Genomic DNA, 19,305 nt, shown 5'->3' with positions numbered 1-19,305 from the left:
GGGGTAGAACATTCTTTGCTGGCAGACCACACATCTGGATTCCTCATGCCTCTCTCTCAGCCTAATGAAGAAAACCCTTTTGTCTCATTAGCCAAAAGAGAACCATGCAGACATACAACCCACAACTGCGTTTGGGAACCAGGAGAGGGACTCTACAGATCAGGAATTTGAGATTAGGGCTTTCCTTGCTACATCACCCAGTCCTACTACATACCTTAACCCCAGGAAATGTTACAGCAGAAGAAGCATAAGAGCCAATCAAGAGTGCCATGAATGTAGAACGCAGGTTTCCAAACATGTTGGGTAGCTAAAGAGATACAAAAAGAAGCAACAATAAATAGAAATATACCCCCTAGTCTGGTCTGTTCAAATTACTCTCTTTTAGAGTCCTTTATTTTAAAATCCTGCAGAACATATTGGGTATCAGCTTCAGGTACCAGAAATCTGGATCCTTCATTCTTTTTCATACTCTCATCTAAATCATTCCCATTTCTCCTTCTAAATTCTCATTTTCCATCAAAAATACATATTCAAACTAAATGTATATAACTGCTTAACAATTTACAGTGGAATGCTTCACTTGTGTACTCAGAAGCCAAGACCCAATGAAGTAAGTGTGCCTAGGATGGTAGCATTAACTAACTAGTGCAATGTTTATTTTAAAATTATGTACTGCTTCCTATTTAAAAATCTCAAAGCAGTTTACAATAAAAATCAATTAAAAAAATAATTTATGGCTTAAAGCATACTGTACATTAAAACATTTTATATAATATACAGAATATATAACAAAATAATAAAAAAGAGAAGTAGCGATAGAAACTCTAAAAATCACACCAACATTATAATTAAAAGGCCTGGGAAAACAAAAATATATTTGCCTGGCACTGAACCAATAATAGCTCACTAGGGAGACCATTCCAAAGTCCCCTGCAGATGACCTTCCCATATGGTCAGAACGTATGGGAAGAGGCATTCCTTTAGATACTATAGTCCCACTATTCCTGTTGGGGATAATGGACTTTCAAATCGGAAAGCATCTTATCAGAATTACTCAATACATGATTACCGCAGCAAGACTTTTGTATGCACAATTTTGGAAAACTCAGACACTACCAACAATACAAGAATGGTTGCTAAAACTGATGGAAATGGCAGAAAATGATAAACTGACTTGTTTATTAAAATTAAATAATTATTACCTTAAGGAATGGAAACCATTGATGGACTATTTGCAAAATGCAGGCGGGGCGAAGCTTACATGGGGATTTGAAGATTAGATTATAAATGTAATGGGATATGTTTTGACAAAGAATTATTCCTATTTAATGCATTAAAAACTAGCACCTATGACACTCTTACTATTCTCAAGACCAGAGATAGATTGGAAGCTATCTATTTTTCATGCCTTTCTTTTCCTTTACTTTATCTCACATTTTCTTTTCCTTTTTCCTATAATTTGTATTTTTCATTCTCTTTTTCATTTCTGACTTTTAACCTTGTAATTTTAAAATTTCAATAAAATATTATTAAAAAAAAAAGATACTATAGTCCCAAACTATGAAGGACTAAGGAAGCACCTTGAACTGGAAATAAACTGCATGACCACGGAGATCATAAAGAACAGATGTGATGTATTCATATTGTCCAGTTCCTTTCAATACTCTTGCTACCAGGATTCTGTACTAATTGAAGCTGCTGAACCATCTTCAAGGGCAGCCTCACATACATCCCATTACAGTAATCAAACAAGAAATTTTTAGGGCATGGATTATCATTCTGAAGCTACCTCTTTCCAGTTAGGGCTGTAGCTAGCATACCAGACTAAACTGATAAAAGGAGCTACGTGCCACAAAGGCCTTGTGGGCCTCTACATTCAAATATGGATCCAGAAACACCCCTAAACTATGAACCTGATACTTTAAGGGGAGTACTAAATCACCAGAACTGACTCTGGGTATATAAATCACTAACAGCACTCTGTTTTTCTGAACTGAGCTTCAATTTGTTGAACTTCATCATCCAGCCCATTACCAAATGAAGTCTCTGGTTCCATGTAGACATTGACCAGCATGGAGGATACAATGGAGCCTTGTAGAGTCCCACAATGGGGTCAGTCAGAAATCCTCCATCATGATCTGCAATCAGCCATCCAGAAATTAGCAGAACCACATCAAGGCTCGTTCTGTCTACAGTTAAGTTTTTTACCCTCTCCAGAAAGATTCCCTGGTTGATGGTAAGCTGCTGAGAGAAGCAGGAGACTCAGTAAGGTTTTACTCCCCCATCTTCTCCAGGCAAAGATCATTGAGGCAGTTTCAGCATCAAAAGGCCTAAAGCCTGATTGAAATGGATCTAATAAATTGTTTCATCTATCAGCATCTGAATCTGATCAGCCACCATATCCCTGCCCAGGAAACGAATGCTGGCCCCTGGCCTCTAATTATTTAGATCTTCTAGAGCTATTGACATTTTCTCCAGGAATGGTCTCACTACATCTTCCTTCAGTCAGGATCACTCATTCCTGTAAGCAAGATTTATAACCTTCCAGACCAAGCTGAGCATACCATTCCTGCTGAATACAGTAAGCTATAAGGGACAAGGGGCAAACACACATGTGGTTGGCTGAGTTGTTCAAACGCTTGTCGATGTTAACAGGCCCTAAAAATAAAATATCCAAAGAAATCTGATGAAAACTAACCCCTGAACACTTCTACAAATTGGTTTGCTGAAGCTGTAGAGTCTAAATCATGATGATTGTGATCAATTTTGTTTAGCTAACATGACACAATTAGCCATCAAGGCTGGATCCCAAACAACCCTGAGCCACTCAGAAAAACTGTGCTGGGTGACACTGAGAGGTGGAGGAGAAACTACTTTTTGCTTCCATCACCACCACAAAGTATGTTTGATAATGAGCTGTTCTGTTTGATCAGATTCAGGGTGTGTTTTTCCTCCACCTGTATTTTAATCATCTCCTGACTTGCCCTCAGTAAAAGGGGGTACCAAGGGGCTGAACAGGGTCTATGACATGGGAGACAGTGTTCAGGAGCAATCATCAATTTCCCTGTTCATCTCTATATTTCACAGGCAGCCAAATCATCAACAGGAACACCAACCATACTAGCTGAAAAATCCCCCAGAGCCTTCTGAAATCCATCAGCCTCCTGGGGATGGGGGCAGACCACTCTAACAGGTCTCCCACTTCTGCAGAAAGGAATAGTCTCAGTAAGAAGTAGTCCGAGCATGACAAGGGAACAGATGTAAAGTTCCCCACTTTCAGACCACCATCGTTCTGCCCAGTAGAAAAACAAATCCAAATCCCTGAAGTCCTAAGCAGCACAGGACCGGTGGTTCAGGCATGAACATTAAAGCCCCTCAGGAGTCCCCAAAACTAAGCCCAAGACAACCTCCATCAGCTCAGACTGGGGGGCTATTGGATGGTGGGGTGGGTGATATACTAGCAGTTCCAAGTAAACCTGCCCACTCTTTTCCTCTAGAACAGCTCTAAGGGAAGGCATGGTGCCAAGCATATCGTTTGGTTTGGGTAAACAGTGAAGCAGAGAACGGCTCTTTCTCCAGTTCTTTAACACATGCTTTGTCTAAGGCAAAGGGAAAGGTGTGGCACCTTATTCTGCCTGCTCGCTGGCTGGTACTACTTACCTGTACCTTGAGGCTGTTTTCCTGCTTATTCCAAAAGATGCATTGGTCTCCTAGTGGAGCAGGTATAATCCTTGTACTATTTGAGAAAACAATGTCTATCATGCATTTTGCAATGGGACAGAGTGTTTAAGCAGAGGGCTCTGATGAGCAGTCAGTCAGCGTGAATTAGCTTGAGCTCACATACACAAGCAAACTGGGAGAGAGAGCAGCCGTTCTTCCTGCCAAGGTCATCATCATGGGCTTTGCAGAACCTGGAGAGACCAGAGGCACCCTGTGCCTTTATAAATTGTGCACAACAGGAAATTCCAGCAAATACAGATCTTTGCAACCAGAGCTGATAAACTGCCAGTATTCTCTTTTCTGTATGGTTCTTAAAGGCAGAGAGTGTCTTTGGTCACCCAAGCTTGGTCATGATACCTACATGGTATTGTCTCATAATACATGGCATTCAAGGAATCTCATACAGGAGAAGATGCACATGACCTCTTACCAGCTACCAGAGTGACATACGAGGCACAGCCCACACAGCCCATCAAGGAAAATTTAGAAACACACATACACACAGACAGCAAGATGTTTAAATCTGTATGGTTGAGTTCCGTTTGTTACACAGGGGTTAAAAACTGCTAAATTTTACAAGTCTAGATATTCAAATTCACTTGTTTTCTCTGTAAATTACTTAAATTATATGAGCGCAGAGAAATGTTAATGAGAGCCAGTAGGGCTGAGAGATTTAACACAAAAATCTCATAGGCATGTGGGTGTTCACTGTGATTCAAAGGGATAATGTTCAGATTTTTAATGCTTTTATCCTGTAACGTTTTGTTTTGCTTTGTTTTTACCTGCAGCAAATGAAGAAAAAAAAAATCAACCTCTGTAATGTAGGATGGAGGATCACATAACTGGATAATGATCAGAATCGAAAGACAGAAATCTAGCATGTTAGGAAATATAAGACTATACTAGAATTCCAGATATATCATGTCTTCTCTGTGTAAGAATTTTTCTTTTTTCTTTTTGTCTGAAAAGACACTCAGCCTTTCAAAGGGGCACAAAGAGATTTTATTCTACTCCGTAGCTGTTACGTCTGAGAATCAGGCCCAAAAGCAATGCTATATTTATTCTCTTATGCTAAAAAGCCAAACTTCTGTGCCAAGAAAAGCCTTGGATATTTTGCAAATTGCCTATTCTTGGGGTTAGCAATTGTTTTAAAGCAGGGCCGAACTTTGGAGTTAATTTTTTTCATCTTCTGAGAACCATAGGTAGCATAGCTGGTGATGTGACTTTTCCTTGCCTAGGGTTTGAGTTTTGTTTTTTGGGGAGTGGGAGAAGAAAAGCTAAGGGAGAAATAAATACCTTATTCTCATGGGGGCTTATTACATCTGCTTTGTCCCTTACTATGGACAAAATGGTCAGAAAACTCCATTACTGAAAAGCCATGGTTTTGTCACTGAACCTTGGCAGCACAATTTGGGGGCAACAAAAGTGGGGCTGAGAGCCATATATAACCTGTTAGCCACGGGCAACCCATCTATACAATTTATTTGTAGTTTGACCGGTTCATTGAGCAGATGAATAGATACTAGCTTCAAACTTACTAGGAAGTATGCCCCATTTAAGTCACTGGCACTTCTTTCATTTGGAAAAAAATGTTCAGATTCTACTGAACATTGCTTAATGAGGAGAAATTTTAATCAGTGATGCTCAGTATTAAAATTATTTTTGTCCTTTTTTACTGCAATAAGGAATACTGAGAGAAAGAGAAAGGCCAGCAAATCTTCACTGAAATTCTATGAGTTTAGCACTCTGAGCAGTCATTAGGACAACAATAATAGAAGAGCTGCAACGGCCAAAAAGGTCAACAGCATAACGATAGCTAACGAAACAAGCCTGTGGAGAAAACACAGCATCTTTCTAGAGACTGGTTCAGGTCCTGCTGTAAAAACAATGCCTCCATGAAAGCCGTTTTCAAAAGACTAGTCACACATATATGATTATATTAGGACTATATAATTGTTTCTCGCACAGATCCTTCTAAGGTGTATTTTTTTTAGAGACAAGTCAATATCAAATCAGAGATCACACCTCTGCCTGCATGGTCTGCCCACATGGTCTGGGGTGCAGCTATAATGTAAAATCATTGGCCCAAGGCACAGATTCTCGTAGATCTTTATGTTTTTTGTAAAGAGAAAGCCTCAAGAAATACTCATATCTATGTCCACAAACTACTTGATGAGAATTATAAATTCTGGAATCAAGCAATGGATCCCCATGATTTCTCAGGCAGATAACAGTCTTCATCAGTTCATCAGTTCATATCAAGGTGTGTTATCATCATCCTCATCATCTACTATTTATATCTGATTTGTTGCCCGGCTGTCACATAAAAACCAGAGAAGCAAGGTTTTGTGTACAGTATTGCCGTTACTGCTGTGGATTTGAGCTTTGTATTCAAATTCAGAAATGTTCTCTGGAGCAGGTGAGGCACTTATGCAGTATCTTCTGTGATTCTTTAAAGAAGCTGCATGTTACCCAGGTTTATGGGGCTGCTTTAAAGACATACAAATAGGTGCCAGATGAGCAATCCCTCTGAGCCCAAACTGCAAAGCTTTAATTACCATGGTGAAAAAAGAAACAAGAAACACTCAAACCTGAAGCACAGATGCTGAAAGATGCTCACGGGTATTACACAGAAGCTATGTAAACTGACTGGAAGGAATCCAAAAGAATGGTTTTTGCTCCAGCAAACCCTGCCGCTAATGGAAAGAGGAGGAAAAATCTTTTTTTCCCCTCTACTATCACCTTCCTCCTATGACCCGATGTGTCACTTTCTAAGGAACTTCTGAATGGACTGCTAGACAGATTTCCAGGGACACAAAGGGTGGGTTAACAAATCCCTCTCATACTCTTCTGCTACTGAAGGGTGTCTATCTGCCACAGGAACAGTCCCAATAGATTTCACAAGCAGGCTAATTTCAATTCTTATACACGTGCATAAAATCACTGTAAAAATATCTTAAATGTACACAGTGTAAAAACAGACATGGAGCACAAATTGTCAAGAAAGTTTTTTTCTTCTCTTTTTAAAAACTGCCAGTGAAGAAGAATAGCAGTATGCTTTTCAAAATTGTGCTAAGACAGAGATTTATCTTTGGCACATAGTGTTTTTCTCCCCTGCCCCCACAACTAAAAAGCTGGGTATGTAGAATTTAGAATTACATACATCCTTCCTGTGGCCCTGAAGCACAACACATCCTGGCTTTTACATGGAAAGTCTGAGTATTCACTGACCAGTCAGAGCTCACATGCATGCCCTGGACTGCACTGCGAAGATCGTGGCTCTAGCATCCTCTGGGTGCCAGAAAGCGCTGCAAAGATTACAGATCCATCGCTTCTTGGAGCTGCTTTAGTACAAAAAAGGAGATCTGAAGCACAAACGCTCACTGTTTTACAAGCAAACTACAGAGGCTATTTAATCAGCCCTCACAGCCGTGAATACAAAATGACACGATACAAAGCTCTAAACAGGGTTGGCATGCTCTGGATCCCATCAGGGAAGAAATGCCACCATGCTGGAGCTCAGAGATGTGCCTCCTCTGAGGCTGCTCCTACCCTCTGGAGCACCATCCCCTCCCCACCCAGGCCCATGTGCCCCTTCAGGAAAGCCTTGACACCCCGGTTTCCTTCACCCCATTCTGGGACAGGGCAGCTGATGACCTCCCTTGGTGTATGTTGCTTTGTACTGCTATTTCCCCAGTGTGAGTAGTTGATATTTTATTTCTTTTTTGCTATGTTAATCCTGTTTTAAACTATTTCTTAAGTTGGTATGCTGCGTAGAGCTGCTTCCATGGATAATAAAACCCGAGCAAGCGAGCAATCAGCTGGTCAATCAAATTACAGGTGCAGCAATTCCCAGCAGGGCTGTGGCAGTGGTAGAGACCTTCATGTACCCTCCTCCTTTCTGCAGGCAGGCACTTGTGCCATAGTAGGGTTACAAAGTGCCAAATCTGTTCTTTTTAGGATACATCCCCTCAACAAGGAGGTGAGGTTTTATTAGAGCAGGAATGGACATCCTTTGCAACCTCGAACTTGCTTATGTCTCCAGGAACCTCCGCTGGCTGCAATACTAAATTTTGGATTCCCATCGTTTTGAGAAGAGAACCGTGCAGATGTGCATTGTAAGCCTCAAATAAGCTTAAAGCTGTTTTAAAAATGAAAAGAAACCAACCTCTCCCCCAACCCACTCAAGACAGAATATCCCAGCTTTGCCCAAGTCCACAAAGTAGCCACCTTGTTTGCATTGCCGCATCTGCAGGACTGGCTGACTCCAATTATTCTGCCCACCTGATATATTCAGGCAGAGTGGGGGCACTCCAGGTCCTCTCAATTAAATGGTGTCATCCTACAAGACCAAGGAAGCACACCTGCGCTGTTGTAGTCCCTATCCTCTGGAATGGCATACCCCCGAGTTATGCATGCCTTCTACTCTCCAGGTGTTCTGGAAATCTCTTAAGACCTAGCTCTGTTCCTAGGCCCAGAGTTAATGTGTTAGTGGAGCCCCTGTCATGTGTGTTTGCGTGTGTGTGTGTGTGTTATCGTAATGACTCTTTTTCCCTGAGCTGTCATGCTGCGTTGTTATGTTCTAAATTGTATATTGGATGTTGGAATCCACCCAGTTTTTTGGAGTGGGCTATTTCAACAAATCTAATAAATCATGATCATCACCCACTGTGGCCCTTGCACCATTCCCCTGCCACCAAATAGTTCTTTACTCTTGAGTAGAGGAGAAATTTGAGGTGCCTCTGTGTAAACCAAAACTGGGCAGCCTCTCAGAAGTCCCAAAGGGGTAAGATCACATCACACATGTGGGCCAGGCATATTTCAAGGGAACAGTTTGGGCGGATTTTTTATTTCTTTAATTGTGATATACTTTGGGGTTTACACTACAGTTTTAAGTATTTCCTGCTTTGAAATGGTGGAGAAACCGTGCTATCAATTTCCTGCAATCACAATCAGAATGAGCTCTACAGGCCACAAAAAGGAAGTCGGGGGCAGTGATTGTCCACTTTTAATGTAAAATAGTGGGAATTCAGGATGTTGTATACCCAACAGCCAGCTTCTAAACTATGACTGCACTACCAAAGAACTGGATCTGATTTATAAGGTGCAATTTGAGAGCCCATTTATGAGCGATAAGCTTAATGATCTGAGGAATCTCTCTCTCTTTTTTTTATTAGGTGCTTTCTGCGTTCCTTATATCCCTAGTTTTAGGAAACAAGATTCCTGGTGTGTCTTTCAGTTCAAAGAATACATTCAGCCTAGAATACAAGAGTACATCTAGGCTCAGTTAGGAATAAGTATGTAATCAATATGTCTGAAATGAAGTGAAACAGACACACCCAATCAAAATACGCCCAAACCCAAAGCTATGATCTCAGTTTAGTAGAAATTATGAAAGAGATCTTGGCAAAGCCAAGCCATGACAAATTATGCCTGAAATTCCTCAGGTTGAGCAATATAGTGAATCTGAGTGAAAAGAATAAAATGATTAGGAGTCAGGCTCTGAACTGTAAGTGAGTGTACCTCTGTATCTTAAAACCTAGAGATGTGCAAAAGAATTCAAGGTCAGAATGTTCCCACCCTGAAACATCACATCCTGACCCCAGAACAGGCCGTTCTGATTTTGCTGGAAGTATTCCAGTTAGACAGGCCAACCCAAAGGTTATTTCAGTACTTACAGTTAAGGAGGTGAAGGTCAGGCAGATCCCACCAAAACCATTTAGGGAAAGGCCAAGAAAAATCAGTGGAGAAAGAACTGGGAAGGAGAACAGAAATATGGGATGAGAAGATGGATGGTGTTCACAAGGAATGGAGGGGATCTGTGAGAAAACAGAAATATAATGGAGGACTGAGTGGGATAGCGGAAAGGCTTGAGAACATGGTGTAAATTTTCTAAAGGAATGGATCAGCCTTCTCCATAATTGTCTGGTTGGGGATGATGCAAGCTGTAATCCAACACATTTGGAGAAATCAGACTGGAGATGCTTGAAGTGGACTTAAGATTTGCCAATGTGAGAACCCAAATTTTTAATATTTCTACAGCCATTAAGGAGGATGCAGCCATAACCCTCCCAGTGCCATTTCTCTATGAGTTGGATTATTCATGGAGCACACTGGCGGGGGGGGGGGGGGGGAGGCAGAAAACCAAAATGTGTGGGTTGAATTGTACAATAGGCCAGAAGAAAGTCAGATGAGCAAAATCACAGAAGCCTTTTTTACAAAAGAAAAAAAAAAAAGGAAGGAAGGCTTTCCCATTTGTAAGTAACTAAACATTACTAATTCAAATAACACAGAAATTGCTCTCACCTAATGGATTGTAGGCAGCCAAGGCCATGAGAGCGCAGGAAAGAGCAAAACTGGCACTGTGAGGAAAGCAACGGATACATCAGATCATTGGTGGGCTGCGTTATGTCCACAGAGGAGCTTTCTTCAACCTATGCCCTCTAGATGTGTAGATGACAACTCCCAGAATTCCAGTGGCCACACTGTGAGTTGCAGCACAACATATTTGGAAAGCTTCCAGGTATGGAAATTCTGCCTCAAAGAGGCACAGAAAATTATTGAAAATTATTCTCCAATTATCTCACAATTATACTCCCCACCTTAAAATCTGCAATCCATTGTCAGTTCCTACTCTCCCATCCAGTGCACTTTCTATTCTACAAATTCACCTTCTAATACTTATTCATTTCCACTGAAATGAGAATTTGTGTCCTAGTAACCTCCAGACACTTTTTTCTTCCTAAGTATTTTTTTTTCAACAGGCCACCATGCCATTTGCCCCAGCTCAGGGATCTTTTTCCTCCTACCTGCCGACTAGGCGGAGCGGTCTGGGTCCAAGTCGATCCATCAGGATGCCAAGAGGCAAGGTAGCCGCACTCAAGAGAAAAGAGCCAATGGTGAAACCCAGGGTAAGCATCTCCTCCTGTTCCACACAGCTGAGCCAGGGATGGGACACTTTAGCCGTAGTTGAAACATTGGTGTTATTCTTATCTAAGCAGAAGATGGCAAAATAAATCAGGGCACTCATCACAAATCTCACTTTTGCATCTATTCTATCCTAGGGCAGGAGGATTGCTTTCTGTTCCTGAAGGAACATTATCAAGTCCTGCTGCGCATTTCCTTCTTGCTGCACTGAAGAAAATGCGGCATTCTCATGCACAGCAGAGAAAGCAAAAGACCTGGAAAGGTTTAGGATGTGAACCACACTCTCAGTGCTCTAGCCCACTGCTGTGGCCCCATTCCTAACATAAAGAGATTGCTTTGCTGGTAGAATATTAAGCCAAGAAGGCGAGGGAGGGATTCTGTGTTAAAGAGAAGGTGGGAAGGGGATAGCAGTGGCTTTGGCCAACATTTATAGTAAGACCACAAAAGTAAAATTTCAATAAAGTCAGCCAGTGATCTGTTACTTGTGAAAGATTTAGGAGAAGGGCTGTTATCTGAGGTGCTGCACCACAAGAAACAACAGAAGCCTGAATTCAGAAAATGAGAGGTTTGGGTACTTGCAGAAATTGTAGTCTCTCTTCCCTATAAAGTGCAAGGTCAATTTTATAAGGGAGAATACCATGACAAGATTTCTCTGGGCCAGTGGGTCCTTGAGGAAAATTGTAGGAGAATAAGGGCTAATCCATCCTCTGTGTTTATTACAAAAAGATTGGAATCCTTGGGGTTCTCTGAGCTTGGTTGTTTTCTTGCAAACATTCTGTTACCTAGCCGGGTAACAAAACGTTTGCAAGAAAACAACCGAGCTCAGAGAACCCCAAGGACTCCACAGTTCAACCCTGAGCTACACATATTCTCTTCTATTGGTATAGAAAGATTGTTTGAAACAGCCTTTGGGAGACTGCTAATCTTGCACAGCCACAGCGAGGTAGTACTGTCTGCTATATTCTACAACATGGAAAGCTTCACAGCCTTAGCATGAGTCAGAATCATGGGAAACTTCACCCGATGGGGAACTACAATGTGGAGATCTGTTTTATGAGAATTAGTGATGATAAAAGATCTTATACAAGCTGTTCTAAGTCATCACCATGTAATAAAACCAGCTCTATCCACTTTGTACTAATATGTTTATTCTTCCATCTTCAGTCCCTCACAAAAATTGCAAGGTTTGTGTAGAATCCTTGGAAGAGTCATATGAATGCCAAATCCCCAAGTCTGAAGCTGTTGAATCCATTTGTACTGAGTCTCCCTCTCAATATTTTATCAAGCGCACAGTATTAGTGCAAGTTACTAGTCAACATTTTCTGTCAGATTCATTCTTAATTCTTCCCCCCACTTGACCCACACCTCATTGACAAAACACAATTTGCTTCTTCTGGAAATGTTTTGATAAATGCAGAATTGGGGGGGGATGAGGATTTGGGGGAACAGCAGGTACAAAGCTTTGCTTAGAATATCACCTGGAACCTCTTCAGATCCCACCATATCATTTTATTTCACCTTTCTCCTAAGTATAATTTTCTTGATGGGCTCAGACCCCATCCAACTCACCTGTGCACATATGGGAGTAAAAGCCTTCAAGTTTCAGCATAATGAGTAAGGAGCCCCAGCCCAGCAAAACAGCAGAGAAGAAGAGATTTTCTACCACTGCGGTACAGGCCATCCACCAGCGTCGCCGGTATGCCTGATGCAAGGTGGGTGCCATCTTCCCTCCGGCTTGTGAGAGGAGGCTGCAAACAAAGCAAGGCCATCAATCTTCTTGGCACCCAAGGACCTGAATTACAAACCAGCCTATGTACTTTGCATGCTGGTATGAGACAGAGGTACAGCAACAAGATGTTATTTACTATTCCACTAATTTTGACCTGGAAATTACAGAGAAGATCTATAGCAGCTATATATGCTAAAGGTCCTAGGTTCAATCGCCAGCATTTCAGGAAGGGTTAAGAAGGAAAGCCTGTGTAGACTTTGCTGGCCCTTCACCACCAAAAATCCTGTATTAGGTGGATCGGTAGTCAGACATGATGGAAAGGGCTACCTACTTTTAAAGAAAATAATGGGATACAAAACTCTTCTGAACTCACTGGAGTTATTAAAAATCTAGACAAGTAAACATTCTGAAGCAGCGCTCCAATCTGACACTGTACCCTGGGGTGCTGACACTTGCCTACTGCTATATCCCAGAGGGCAAGAGCTAGCAGCACCAAGGAAAAGAAGGGGCAAAATACCAGAAAAGAGGAACATACAACCTTGAAAGCTATTTAAAAAAGGAAATTGCTGGCCCAGCCATCAGCCTGAGGGCAAACAGCTGTCAGGATTTCTCCCACAGAGGACTCAGCCACGGTCAGTTGACTTGTAGCTACCAGAGAAAAGAAAAGGCGTCCTGACAGCTGCTACCAGTCACAGGGCAAGAGCTGCAAAGAGGTGGCAGCCCCTCCCCCCAGAAAGAACACGCATCGCATCGTTGGAGCAGCCAGCTGTTTTGTGAGTTGTCACTTCCCCCTGCACCCTTTCTTTTTCATGAACAAAAATGAAGAGAAAATGTAAGAGAAAACTATGCAGAACTGTAGAGAGGCAGTGAATAGGAAGCGGGGTTAGGATCCATGGAGAATGGCAGAGAAAATAAGTGCTTTAAGGAGCTGCAGAGAGGTGCTGTGTGTGCAACAGCCCACACTCCAAAGCACTTTTTTGCCTTTGAAACAGAAGCATGGAACAGTGTGATAAATCACACTAAAGCAAGTAGCTGAGTGTGCTAATGGAGGGAATGCAGCAGAGTGGAGAACGAATGGCAAACCCTGCCCCATAGCAATGTCACAAACCCTTCCTTTACATGCCTGTGTTAGGATGCCACTGTGGGGTGGGATTTGGGTAGTGATGTCATACACTGTGAAGGAGATCTTGTTCCTTGCTTGCTGGCAAAAACCAGGCCAGCCGGCCAGGCCATTTGGCTTGTTTTCTGCTGGTAATTGCCTATTACAGGCTGAGCAGACTGGCCTCAGTGTGCTGCTTGCTGTTTTTGTCAGCAAGGAATAATTCAAGCACCATTTTTAAAATTTTTGCTGCTGTGAACTTGTTTTTTCTTTTGTTTTCTTTTGGTTTTTTTTAAGTATTTATTTTCTGGAAATCAATTACATCAACTGACTTCACCGGCTATAGTGCAGATGCCCGTGTGTATACTAAAGTTTACAATTTCTCTGTATCAGAAGAGTTATTTTGACAGGAGGATTCTTCATAGAACAACCTACAAGTATCTCAGATGAAATACATTGAAGTCATAGATAGATCATGCACAAAGCTTTTAACTCAAGGAGAACCATTATAGTGTAGCAATTGGAGTACTGACCTAAAAAGGTATATGCCATGAATTCAAATCCCCCACTTACTTACTGAATGATTTTGAGGTATTCTCTCTCTGTTTAACCTACCGCAGAGAATTATTGTGAAGACAACAATGTAGAAGAAGAAATCACATACACTGAGCACAGAGTCTCTTGGAGAAAAGGCTATAAATATTTATGTAAGTCAGGGATGGCAACCCAACTACACATATTCACTTTTAAAATCTGAAAGAGGCTGCAGCAGTGAATTAGGGCATTCTAGGTTCAAGATTTACCTCAGTGGCAAACCTTCAAAAGTGGCTCTAAAAAGCTCAAATGTTAAGAGCTATAACAGAGAACTTAAAAATGTAAATGTATAACCTAAAAATGCAGTAGCCAGATTGCCCAAGCACAAACTTTACTAATGCTATGCCAACTTCCTGAATTCTGATGTTAGGCCTTTTATTTTGAACATTTGGTTTGGGACTAATATTTCTGAAGTTCCAGAGATGCAACATAGATCTTGCTTGATTTAATACTTTATGTAATGAGGCAGAATGGGAAGTAAACAGCTTGGTAATGAAATTCAGAGATGACACCAGATCCAGCAGCATTTGTAAACAAGCACAATGGGGGAGAGAAAGAGATGCTGATAGCTCTTAAACTAGAAAGAAGAAGGGGAAACTGGAAGAAACAAGACCACACCATTTAGCATGGAAGCAGGAAAAAAAGAAACCTTAAAGACAGATGTTACTTGAAAGGATCCAGTGCCAAAAAGCAGCTGCCGCTTGAAATGTTTGGGAACCCATATTACAGGAACGTGTTGTCAAACATTGGAAGCATGAGACTATATACTCCACAGCCCTAGCAGAGAAGGAATGCCAGGCTCCCTTCCTAGAAAAATGTGGGCAAATCTTAAAAGGTATGAATGTCAAGGTTGGAATATTGGGCCCAATACTGTATGGCTAGAGGCTTGGCTCTAGTTTGATGATTCACTTGTTTTATAACCCACAGAGGATGGAATGCACAAGCAGTGCTCCATTTGGGCATTACATTCTGTGATGCTAAGATGTATTAGATTTATATTTAATACACTGGTCCATTACTTTGATTTGGATTAGAGAATGCATTAAGCTGTAATTTTACCCTTGTTCCCCCTTCCTTTAAAAAAATGGATTCCTCTGCAACATTTTCTAAGACTTCACTGAAATCTGCCTTTCAGTTTTCTGAAAGATTATTCCCACACCCTGGAAAAGAGGCTTCTGTTTTCTACTTCTTCTTTTTTCTGTTTTACCATTTCTTTAGATAGTATTTGAGCTTCCTTTGTTATTTGTGAGGTGGTAGGGAGTGTTGTTGTTGGTGTTCTTGTGACTTTTGAGGAGTTTCCACACCTCTGCAGCGTCCCTGGCTGCTCACACTTTCTAACGGGGAAAAGTGCTGTGGAATAAATTCCTTCCTGATGTCATTACTTGAAATGTAATTAAACTCTTTGGAGCTAGGGAAGCTGCATATCTGTAGAGATGATCACATTATGCTTAAACATAATTCTTGGCCATCTTATAAATAAAGTATAAGATTTACACTTAAATAACATTTTCCCTTCTTTGGGAAAAAGAAGTAAATTCTATTTCATTTCCTTCAAATGGAAGGGAAATTACTGAAAAGTGCAGAAGAAATTTTCACTAATCTATTTAAATATTTTGCCTGTGCTAAATAAGAGTATCCTTTAGCTGAACGTGTAGGGAGACCAGAAATGATGTATTTTGGAGCTATGCTCTACAAAGATGGAATTCTTTTGGATACAAAGCATCAGATCTTAGCAAACTCTGACCAGAAGCATTCAACAGTCAGATCACTTCTAAGTTATAGGAGTAATGTACAATATTAAAAATATGTACTGTACTTTCCAGATCTCTAGAACATTAAAACTGATAAAACCTCCTGTTGGCTGAAAACTATAGAAGTTAAAGTCCAACACATCTGAAGGCCACCTGGATGAAAAGACTACGCTATCCTAACAGACCTCTTTCATAACACTCGGCTGATCACCCGATGTTTAGCAATACTGTTTGCAACTGTGGATACTATTCTTTAATGAAGCAACTGAAATGAATAAATCTAGTCTGATCTCTTCCAGTTGCTACCAACTATCAGCTATCTAAATGGAAAGCCTGTTTGATGACTTCTTCCAAGGAGACAAGGATCTAGGACTTCTGATAGTACTGTGCATATTCCATTCATACAAATTGTATGGCAGATCCTTACAAACCATTAGATTTTAATATGGTTCCTTGAGTTTCTATTTCTCTTTATGCATCCTGAATAAAGTAAATGAACAACTGCTGTTTTTTTTTTAACAGAGCATAAGGTCAAAAGGAAAAATTCTTAGACTGACGCAGACAAGTACGTGCCTATGCTTTTATTTTCTTACTGCACAGGACCTCTGATTATATCTTGTTCAAGAAAGAAGGGTATGAATCACAAAAATAATAAATACCCTGCCCCTTAGTGACAATGAAATGTTCTGTGAAATAAAGTAAGTTACAGTGATAGATAAGCTGAAAACCAGATGCCTTGTTATTTTAAGGATGGAAAGCAAGCTTCTGTCCCTCATGGAGTAATGAAACTTTGGAAATACCCAGGCTAAGGGTGCTGAGATAAACATCTAAGAAAGAAGCTGTTAGGTTCTATGCAACTCCCCTGTGAGTGCCTTGCCAGGCAGTTAAAAATTTATTCCTGTTTGAAACTAGTTAAGTATAACAGAAGAAGAGAAGAAGGAGAAAGAAGGCTTACAACTGGAAGACAAATTCTTTCCCCTCATTTCCATTTCTCTATGCTGAAAGAATCAATCTATCAGAATCCAGTTACATTAAAATCCCTCCCTCACCTAACTTTATACAGATAAAACCGTATTTTCTGTGAAACAAAACTGAATAGGGGACTGTTATGCTGCAAAGGTAAATCGACCTGTAGAGATCCTGTAGGCATCCTTACAAAAAAGGAAGTGTAAGCGGTTGCCATCCAATGCTGTTCAATTATATTAAAATTAACAATGTGTGCATGCAAGGATTCCGCTTCTAAGTAAGTAGTGGTCCTCCCTCCCATTTTCAGCAAGATAACAGCACGCAGGTGCCTGGGCGACCTGTGAACCAGCAAGCACAATTGTTTTGGGTGCTCCAAACAAAACCTGTAAGAGTGAATCTAGTTTTTCACAATTGCTTGCAATTAATGTGAGAGCAAGAGAAACAGTATACTAGGAGTGAGATAACATTATACTTTTTTTAGGATTATAAATATGGTTGAGAAACCTCTGGAAAACCACCGCTTTGCTTTTTAACAGAGGAAGATTCCAGATGGGCACAGTCACCTCAGCAGGTGGTGCTAAATAATGATCTCACCTCCATGTCACAGGGACTTAACTAGCTAACCAGAGAGAGCTTAATAGGCAGAGGGTGGCACTGGTCATATTAGAGTAATGCTAATTGCTCTAATGACACATTGTAATGCTAATTACAATGACACATTGTCAAGGGTTACTCAGGCAGCAATCCAATACATATTTATTTAGAAGCAGGGCTCAGTGGAACTTACTTCTGAGCAGGCCTAGATAGGATATCAGTGCAAATCTACCTTTATTACTGCTTGAGGGATGCAATTTAATTTTCCCCCTCACACACCACATTCTTCCTGGCAGTCCATGAGAAAACACACAGTTGTCATGGTAAATTTGGGTCTAGGGTCACTAACTGCCTTATTGTAACTTCAAGTTTGGCAGATGAACAATGTAACTATTATAAAATAGTAAGTCTTGTTTGTATGGTTCTGCCTGCTTAACAGAAGTCTGTAGGAGGAGTAAAGTGATAAGATGATAAGATAAGATAATAAGATATTTAATAATTTAATAAGATAAAATGATAAGATAAGATAAGATAAGATAAGATAAGATAAGATAAGATAAGATAAGATAAGATAAGATAAGGCTGCCAAGAAGAAGAGAGGTGACATCTGTATGGGAAGAAGCAGGAAACTGAGCAGTTGGACGATGAGAGATAACCATGGAGCCTCTTTATTATGAGATAGCCAAGACTGTACAGAGGCGGATAGCTTTTGTATGGCTAGGCCGCTTTGGAGATCAGGATCAAAATCTTAGGGATGCCCTGATACAGGTAGTTCCTGACAGAAATCAAGGCAGGGGGTTCAGAAGGACCCCAGGTACTGTACCTGATAATTAAAAGTCCAGGCACATTTAACAACTGAGTCTTCAGTTGTTTGTGATCATCCAAGGCATGTTTTGCACTGTAAAACTGCTGGCATTATCAGCCTGTCACTGACAACAACAGTTAAACTGTTAGACTAAGATTGATCAGTAAAACCCTATCTCATCTATAACTCAGGTCTTGGCCAATTAACAGCTTCTTGGACCTTCTTCACTAGACTTGCAGATACCTTCATTGCCTCACAAGGCTGATCATCTTGAAAGATCAGGAACGGGTCATCTGAGTGGGGATAAAATAATAAATTTGGCTTAGATTTGTGATTTGTATTCAAAATATTTAGTGAAAGTGATATGCATGGCAAATTTAAAACCAGGTCTCAGGAATCTCCCCCTTGCATCTGAACCTATGAAGGGGTATAACACTGTCAGGTCCCATATACAGCTGTGATTCTATTCAACTGCCTGACAGTGGAAAATGGTGAAAACAACCCCCCAAATCCCTTCCCCTTGTGTGGCTGGCTACAGTTTAAACTGAATATAGATAAACTTTTGATCCAAGAATATCAGGCAAAACTAATAGCAAGAAGGAGCAAAAGTTGCCGCAGGAAAACAACATTTGTTTGAATTTAAACTGAAAATCCAGAGGTTGTGAACAAAAACAAAAACAGCATTCAATATATGAGAGGGTAAAGGTGCTCTTTAAAAATCTACAATTCCCTTACCAATTATGCAAATCCAATATTGGCCCAGTCTGTGTCCTTCTGCAAGCCTCTGAGAGATCTTTAAAAGCTGGGGGGAAGCACAGTGCAAGGAAAGTTTGAGGCCTGAGACCCCTTTGCTGCCTCCCGATGCCGAACAATGCAAGAGATGTCCTCTCTGCTCCCACTGTATGTACTCCAGTCGTAAGGGGGTTTAGCAAATACTGTAACCGCTCCTCACACCCTCCCCTCCTGTGACCCTGTTTTATTATCCTCCAAGACATCCCAAAACCTGCACCGGGGTGTGTGTGTGTGTGTGTGTGTATAGACTGCTGCGGAAATCCCGGTTTTAAACATCCAGTGCGTTATAATCGCCACACGGGGATCTTTCGCTTCAACTTATCCCTTC

The 19,305-nt window shown here is 40.9% G+C and overlaps 1 protein-coding gene across 4 annotated transcripts in view; it reads right to left on the bottom strand.

The window, feature by feature from the left end:
* The window catches only part of SLC43A1 (solute carrier family 43 member 1), a 29,351-nt gene that overhangs the window by 9,243 nt on the left and 803 nt on the right, over nt 1-19,305 (bottom strand). The window contains exons 2-7 of one of the 4 annotated variants that reach the window (XM_025167939.2): nt 18,921-18,987; nt 12,217-12,395; nt 10,530-10,713; nt 10,027-10,082; nt 9,399-9,475; nt 215-307 (exon numbers count right to left, since the gene is read on the bottom strand). In XM_025167939.2, the coding sequence (XP_025023707.1) occupies nt 215-307; nt 9,399-9,475; nt 10,027-10,082; nt 10,530-10,713; nt 12,217-12,370 (564 nt within the window). In that variant the 5' untranslated portion in view covers nt 12,371-12,395; nt 18,921-18,987. Of the gene's footprint in view, nt 1-214; nt 308-9,398; nt 9,476-10,026; nt 10,083-10,529; nt 10,714-12,216; nt 12,396-12,914; nt 12,933-18,428; nt 18,450-18,920; nt 18,988-19,305 lie in introns of those variants that run through there. The other 3 variants (XM_088146270.1, XM_025167941.2, XM_007430254.3) reach the window with 3 other exon arrangements.

Source organism: Python bivittatus, unplaced genomic scaffold, assembly GCF_059951505.1.
Source record: "Python bivittatus isolate LINGU-HERP-01145 unplaced genomic scaffold, Pbiv_v1 ctg000480_np1212, whole genome shotgun sequence".
Classification (NCBI taxonomy): domain Eukaryota; kingdom Metazoa; phylum Chordata; class Lepidosauria; order Squamata; family Pythonidae; genus Python; species Python bivittatus.
The sequence above is the reverse complement of the archived record's forward strand: the minus strand, read 5'-3'. Positions and strand labels throughout refer to the sequence as shown.